Source organism: Babylonia areolata, chromosome 18, assembly GCF_041734735.1.
Source record: "Babylonia areolata isolate BAREFJ2019XMU chromosome 18, ASM4173473v1, whole genome shotgun sequence".
In the NCBI taxonomy this organism is placed as follows: domain Eukaryota; kingdom Metazoa; phylum Mollusca; class Gastropoda; order Neogastropoda; family Buccinidae; genus Babylonia; species Babylonia areolata.
Window position 1 is genome coordinate 22849337 of NC_134893.1, and position 7500 is coordinate 22856836.

The following is a 7500-nucleotide window of genomic DNA, read 5'->3' on the forward strand; positions in this document are numbered from 1 at the left end:
ATTGTGGCAGGTCCACTTCCTTTGCGTTAGCTGTGCTTGACTATGTGTGTATACATATGTATGTGTACATGACTACATGCATGTATATGAATGTATATTGTGTGTGCGTGTGTTTATGTAAGTTTGTGTCTGCCTATGTGTGCGTATGTGTTAGGGTAGCTGTTAGATAGACATGCATGTTAAAATGTATTATGCATTGTGTGTGTGTGTGTATGTGTGTGTGTGTGTGGTGTGGTGTGTGTGTGTGTGTGTGTGTGTGTGTGTGTGTGTGTGTGTGTGTGTGTGTGTGTGTGTGTGTGTGTGTGTGTGTGTGTGTGTGTGTGTGTGTGTGTGTGTGTGTGTAGTCCCATTTTGGTGTGCGTATGTAACATTGATGTAATGTTTTATGTTAACAAAAGCGCTTTTGAAAAGCACCTAGAGCAGATTTCTGGATAGTGTGCCTCATTATTATTATTATTATTATTGAAAGTAACACTGCAGTATTGAAATGAACACATGCTTCTGCATTGCTTCAATCTCAGTTCATTAACATTTTATTAACACAGCTGTCGCGGTTTTGGTGGATGGGTTTTGTTTCACTTGTCTTGAACACTAACAGCATGTATACAGACGAGTGCATGGTTCATGTATAGTGTACTGTTTGACTAACTGTTGTACCAGATAGAATTTACTTCAGATTACAATCCGATTGACGACGGAATTTTATATCTACATCAGAATAACTGATCAATGTCTTTCTCTTGTCTGTGTTTTGGACCTAACCAGCGCTCTGGGTTTATGAGAAGGTCACCGTATATGTTCCTGTTTTCTTCAGCAGATGTGGTGTAGCGTATGTGGATCAGTCCGCGTGCCTTGACACCTCCTTGAAGCTGAAGCTGAAGTGGAGTGATGGCCTAGAGGTAACGCGTCCGCGTAGAAAGCGAGAGAATCTGAGCGCGCTGGTTCGAATCACGGCTCAGCGGCCGATATTTTCTCCCCTTCCACTAGACCTTAAGTGGTGGTCTGGACTCTAGTCATTCGGATGAGACAATAAACCGGTCCTGTGTGCAGCATGCATTTAGCGCACGTAAAAGAACCCACGGCAACAAAAGGGTTGTTCTTAAAAAATTCTGTAGAAAAGTCCACTTCGATAGGATAAAAAAAAAAACTGCACGCAGGAAAAAACACAAAAAATGGGTAGTGCTGTAGTGTAGCGATGCGCTCTCCCCAAGGGAGAGCAGCCCGAATTTCACACAGAGCAATCTGTTGTGATAGAAAGAAATACAAATACAAACTGATATTCACTCTTCAGTGTGCCTGTCCACAGGGGGAAACGACTCGCAACATCCGGAAGCTGACCTCCAACGCTCTGAGCGTGCTCCGGGCAGCGGAAGAGATCATCCAGAGCGAGAGGAGCCAGTCCGACGTTTCCCTCACCCCGTCCCAGCAAGGCAGCCGCTCCTCCCCCGCCCCGTGCCTGCCCCTAGACAGCGGCACCAACAAACCCGTCTCCCTGTGGTCGTCCATGGACCAGTGTTCGCTGACAAGTCAGTCGGACCTCAGCCAGTCGGTGTCCTCGGGGTACGGGACCCTGTCCATGACCTCCAGCGCCGTGGACGACACCGGAAACGACGACACCATCACGGAGGCCTCGCTGTCTCAGCTGGACCAGGACGAGTTCGCCCTCTGCCTGCCTCCCCTCGACGAGCCCGCCTCGGCCCCGTACCGTGAAGAGGTGTCCATTAACTTGGCTCCCAACACGCCCACCAAGACCCCTTCCGGTGGTGGTGGTGGTGGTAGGGCGTCCTCTTCGTCCTCTTCCAGCACCCTGACAGACTCCTCAGCCTCCTCGTCCACCAACTCGGGCAAGACCGTGAAGTCTTTGAAAGCCGTCTCACCGCTGAACGGCGATTTCTCCGACATTTTGCAGTCACTGCCCTCTGCTTCCGAGAAGGGGGCTGCAACCGGAGAGGAGGAGGAGGAGGAGAATCTGGTGCTGAATTTCGGGCCGAAGGAGATCAACGCCGCGGCCTACACCAGGGACTACGACGTGGCCCAGGACGCCAGAGAGAGAGAGGCGGCTGAGAGGAAACGCTGGTCGGTGACCTTGGATCCGTTTGTGGCCACGGCGGAGGTGGTCAACAGGCAGCCCAGTGTGGAGGAGACGGAGGAGAAGGTAGGGGTGATTGAGTAGTAGTAGTAGTAGTAATAGCAGTAGTAGTAGTATTAGGAAGAGGAGGAATGGAGGAGAAGGTAGGGGTAATTGAGTTGCAGTAGTTATAGTAGTAGTAGCAGTAGTAGTAGTATGAAGAGGAGGAGGGGAGAAGAAGGTAGGGGTGATTGAGTAGCAGTAGTTGTAGTAGTAGCAGTGGTAGTAGTAGGAAGAGGAGGAGGAGGAGGGGAGGGGGAAGTAGGGGTGATTGAGTAGTAGTAGTAGTAGTAGTAGTAGCAGTAGTAGTAGTAGCAGCAGTGGTAGCAGTAGTAGGGAGAGGAGGAGAGGAGAAGGTAGGGGTGATTGAGTTGCAGTTGTTTGTTTTTTTTCCCCCATCTCTTTGTTCTTTTTCACTTGCAGAAAGACTACGTTGTTAACGGGTTTTTTGTTGTTGTTTTCATTTCTTTGTTCTTCTCTTTCGCCTTCAGATAGACTCTGTTATTAACGGTTCTTGTTTTTTGGGTTTTTTTTTCATCTCTGGTGTTCTTCTCTTTCGCTTTCAGAAAGACTCCCTGAGTAACGTTTTACTGTTTTTCCCTCTCTGTGTGTGCTTCTCCTCCACCTGCAGATAGACTCCGTTATTAACGGGTTTTTTCCCCCATCTCTTTCGCTTGCCCCTCCCCCCCCCCCTCCCCCCAAAAAGAGAGACTTCGTTAGTAAAGTTTGGTTGTTTTTTCTGCATTTTTTGCTTCTTTTTTTTAATTATTATTCTCCTCCACCTGCAGATCTACCTGACAGCGGGGAAGGTATACCAGCTGGAGGACCGGGTAAAGGAGCTGCAGGCCCGGGTGGATGCTGACAGCTGCGGGGTACCCACCCACACCCTGTCCCGTCTGGAGGACCACGTGGCCAAGACCGCCGCCGGGGTGGCTCGCAGCGAAAGAGAGGTGAGATTATTTCATCTACAGACTTTGTGAACACCAAGTATCTAGGAAACTCGTACCCCTCCACCCCGTTTTGGTTTATAAACTGTGCATGGGGTCATGCCTTGCAAACGCCCATGCATGTGGTAAAATACCTTGTAAACGCCCACCCAGCACTTTGAGAAAAAAAAAGAAAGAAAATTGCCAGTATCAGTATCAGTAACTCAAGGAGGCGTCACTGCGTTAGGACAAATCCATATACGCAGCACCACATTTGCTAAGCAGATGCCTGACCAGCAGCGTAACCCAACGCGCTTAGTCAGGCCTTGAGAGAGCGAGAGAGAGAGAGAGAGAGAGAGAGAGAGAGAGAGAGAGAGAATTGTCTTCATTTGATAATACGCGTTTGCTATTCGTGCTCCTGTTGCTGTACACATTAGTACAGAGTTAGATCTAGAGATAAAGAATAAGAACGCCTACATGAGATGCCTATGTGTCATAAGAAAAAAAAAAGAAAGAAGTGAAAAATGACGTTACTCTGTAACGCAATGCCTTGCTCCAGATGCTAACGTTAAAATATGATAAGACAAGTTAAGAGTAACTTTATTATCTCAAATTAGACAAATGTGGTGAGGTGCATTATCACAACACAGACACGTAAACAACATGGAGACCATAACTATAAAAGAAAAAAAAGAGAAAAAAACCCACAAAAAACAGCTATTAGGAATATAACGAAGACACATGTAAAAATATCACATACATATTCCACACATTACAGTAGATGCCATTTAAGTGTAAAAACAGAAAGGATTGATAAACATTATTTTGAATATAATAATAAGCATAACATTGTTTTCACTTACAGCCCAGCCAGTGAGTGATGCATTGTGAAACTAAGTAAGGGAATAATGGGCTTCCTGAAAGTGTACAATTCCCAGTAAATGTCCACCTCTGACTTTGGGGTGAAATTCATATAAAGGGGGAGTCGGCACTTTAAAAGGTGCCACAGAATGTGCCTTGTTTTGAGAATTTTCTGTTTTGGTTGAAGCAGACAAAAAAGTATATTGAATTGTTTAGGTGTTATATGTAGGATGAGCGTTGTTCTTTAGTTTAGTGTCTTTTCAACATGAGCGGTGTGTAATATGTGATGTGTTTTTTTTTTGTCTTTGAACATAAATTAGTGTTTGGCTGTTAGGTTGGATCTCTGTGCAGGACTGTGCATTAGGTGGTTTTTTTTTGTTTTGTTTTGTTGTTGTTTTTTTCGATTTGAAAATTAAATGCCCATTTTATACATCGGCAACCATACTCCGTTTTCAGGGTCTGCATGCTCTGTATGTTCTTGTTGCATAACCCAACGAACGCTGACATGGATTGCAGGATCTTTAACCTGCGTATTTGACCTTCTGCGTGCGTATGTACGAAGGGGGTACGGGCACTAGCAGGTCTGCGCAAATGTTGATCGGAAAAACATCTCCACCCTTTACCCACCAGGCGCAGTTACCGATATTCGAACCCGGGACCCTGACAACGCTTTAACCACTCGGCTATTGCACCAGTTTATAGTTCGTATTCTATTCTATTCCACTCTACTATATTGTTGTAAAGACATAGCTCGTATTCTGTTTTATGGTTATAAAGACATCGCTCTTATTCCATTCCAGTCAATTCTGTTCTAATTCACCACCTCCCCAATGTGATAGGTGTCGAGCATCGAGCGAGCCGTCAGCACCTTGCAGTTCAGCCCACGTTCCTCCACCAGGGGCAGCAGCTCCAGCCTCTGCTCCACGCCGCGGGAATCCATCGACTCCGGTGTGTCCCCCTTCCTGCAGGAGCGGCCCCATCCCGTGCACCTCGTGGGCCACAGCCAGGAGGGCGAGGTTCCCGAGAGCAGGACCGAGTTCGACGCAGACTCTGGGGTAGAGCTGCCGTCTGTGCACCGTCTCCGGGCCATGTTCGGCGGCTCCGCGGCGGCGCGCGGAAAGGAAGACGAGTGGTTGTTGTCGGAGAGCGGCTTTAAGCGGGTGAGTGGTGGTTCTTGTGTCGTGTCAACTCCTTCTCCCCCTGCCCTGTCCTGCCCTGCTCTTCTCGAACAAAGCAGCTGAACTAAGAAGCCAGCCAACAAAGCAGCTGAACTAAGAACGAAGCGAACAAAGCAAAGCAACTGAACTTTAGACCACAAGAAGCCCAATGGGTCGTTAACTCACTCGGCGCGACCAGTTTTCTCCCTTTCTTTCTTTCTTTCCCCCACAGACACCAATGCCAAGTTGGTGTCTGAGTGGCTCAGCTTGTTGCTTTCGTCGCTCGAAACGCGGTGTTTTTTTTTTGTCTGCATTTACCTCTTCAGTGTTAGAAACCTTCCGGTTGTAAAGTTTCTGTGACGTCAGATGCGGTGAACTGCCTATTTCGTCCCTCGTAGAGAGAGACAGAGACAGAGAGAGAGAGAGAAACTCCGATTCAAGGCCTGTTGTTGCCCCACCCCTTCCCCCCTCAGTCATCCCTATCACAATCCTTCTCATGCCTCCTCCGTCCCCTTACGAACAACTGGACTTTACGTTAACAGCGGTAGGGATGGGGAGAAGGGCGTATTCGAACCTGATCTATGCAGAATCGGTTAGGCGTTGGACTTCTGATCCAGCGTTCACCCGTGATCAGGGTTCGATTCCCCCCCCCCCCCCCTCCCGTTTCGGAACTGACTCCATAGGAAAGGCACTTTACTCCCGATTTTCCTCGCTCCACCCAGGTGTGAATGGGGTACCTGACTTCGGTTGGTGAAGGTTAAAACGGCCAAACGAGAGGGTTGGGCCCCGCGTTCTTATATGTCGAGTCACCAGGAGCCAGTTGCATTGCTTGGTTCTAACTTTTTTGACAGTTACACGTGACTAAATGCCTACGTTGACCGAACAACGCCATTGGTCAGTTCCATACTACACACACTTAGTAGCGGGTTACGACCATACTAAGCTCTTCCGTCCGAGCAATGCAGCTGGCTCTGTAGACACATGGATTGTGAAGTTACTGCCTCGACGGCCGTGAAAGGCTGTTGGATCATGAACCTTTTTAAACGTGATCTATATGCAAAACCCACAACGTGTTGGTCTGACTTTGATCACAAGGGTTTCCCAATTTTGTGTCAGTCCGGTTAGCGTCAGATTGCTAATTACCGCGGTGTCTTTCACAACTTATGTTGTGAAAATCGATAGGCCGGAAAGCTTATTTGCGGAAAGACATTTCCTCCCATTGTTTTTTGGTTGTTTTCTTTTTAATAGCTGAAACTCGCTCGTACTTAGCGAATCAGGTTTAAAAGTACAGAGAATACATATTACTCGCTAGTACTGTTTATCCTCGGAAGTACACATCATTCAGAGCAGATGTGACTTTGTACAAAAATAGAACCAGGTGTTTTTTGTTTTCTCCCCGAGTTGACAGGGGTATGGAGAGTGGGGGGTGGGGGGCAAAGAGAAAGAGAAAAGATTGTTAATACATGCGGCACGAGACTTAGCAGGTTTCCCAGAAGGTGAACTTCACAGTTGTCGGTTATTGACAAGGGCTGATAGTCATCGCACGCACAACACGCACGGACAGAAATAGCTCCGACCCACCGGACACGGACCTTCTTCGGCGTCATCGCCGCACAGCTTCGTGACGCTCGACTTTCCGCACGCCGCAAAACAATGTGGCCTTGGACCCGGTGCAGGAGGGAGAAAAGGACTCCCAGGAAAAAAATACTCCCCGTGGTTTTTTGTTGTTTGTTGTTGTTGCTGCTGTTGCTGTTGTTGTTGTTGTTGTTGTTGTGTGTGTGTGTGTGTGTGTGTGTGTGTGTGTGTTTGTCTGTGAAAAAATACTTCGCTCTGGAAATCATCCTCAAGCAGAAAAAAAAGACTTCCGAGAAAAACAAAAACACTCCGATTGCTATTTACCTTGCGGGGAAAAAGTCACAAACACCACAACTCACCCGTCGATTTTTCTCAGGGAAAAAAAAGAAAAACAACCAGCAACACTCCCCTCAGAAAGTCAAAGCTAACTTCGATCAAGAAAAAAGCATTTGGAGAGAAAAAAAAAAAACCCACCCCTTTTTTTCTATACATGAGAAAAGAAAAAGAAAACATAGTTCCATCAAGAATTCAACACTCACCTCAAGCAGGAGAAAACAAAAAGACTTCTGTCCTGCGACACCGATGCTTTAATTAAGAAACAAAAAGCAGAAGTTGTGAAGAGAACAAAAAATGATAATCAGACCAACGCACGAACCATGATTGAACGTCAGCGATTTCCTTCAGTTCAGGTTATAAGAGGACTTTGTTCTCTGGCGTCACAGACTAAGGTCAGTGATTTCCTTCAGTTCAGGTTATAAGAGGGCTTTGTTCTCTGGCGTCACAGACTAAGGTCAGTGATTTCCTTCAGTTCAGGTTATAAGAGGGCTTTGTTCTCTGGCGTCACAGACTAAGG

At 47.0% G+C, this 7500-nt stretch overlaps 1 protein-coding gene across 6 annotated transcripts in view; it reads left to right on the plus strand.

Moving 5' to 3' along the window:
- The window catches only part of LOC143292571 (uncharacterized), a 140027-nt gene that overhangs the window by 121329 nt on the left and 11198 nt on the right, over positions 1 to 7500 (plus strand). For all 6 annotated transcript variants that reach the window (XM_076602992.1, XM_076602993.1, XM_076602995.1 and 3 more), the window contains 3 exons: positions 1307 to 2155; positions 2917 to 3078; positions 4755 to 5075. In XM_076602992.1, coding sequence (XP_076459107.1) covers positions 1307 to 2155; positions 2917 to 3078; positions 4755 to 5075 — 1332 coding nt within the window. The remainder of the gene's footprint in view (positions 1 to 1306; positions 2156 to 2916; positions 3079 to 4754; positions 5076 to 7500) is intronic.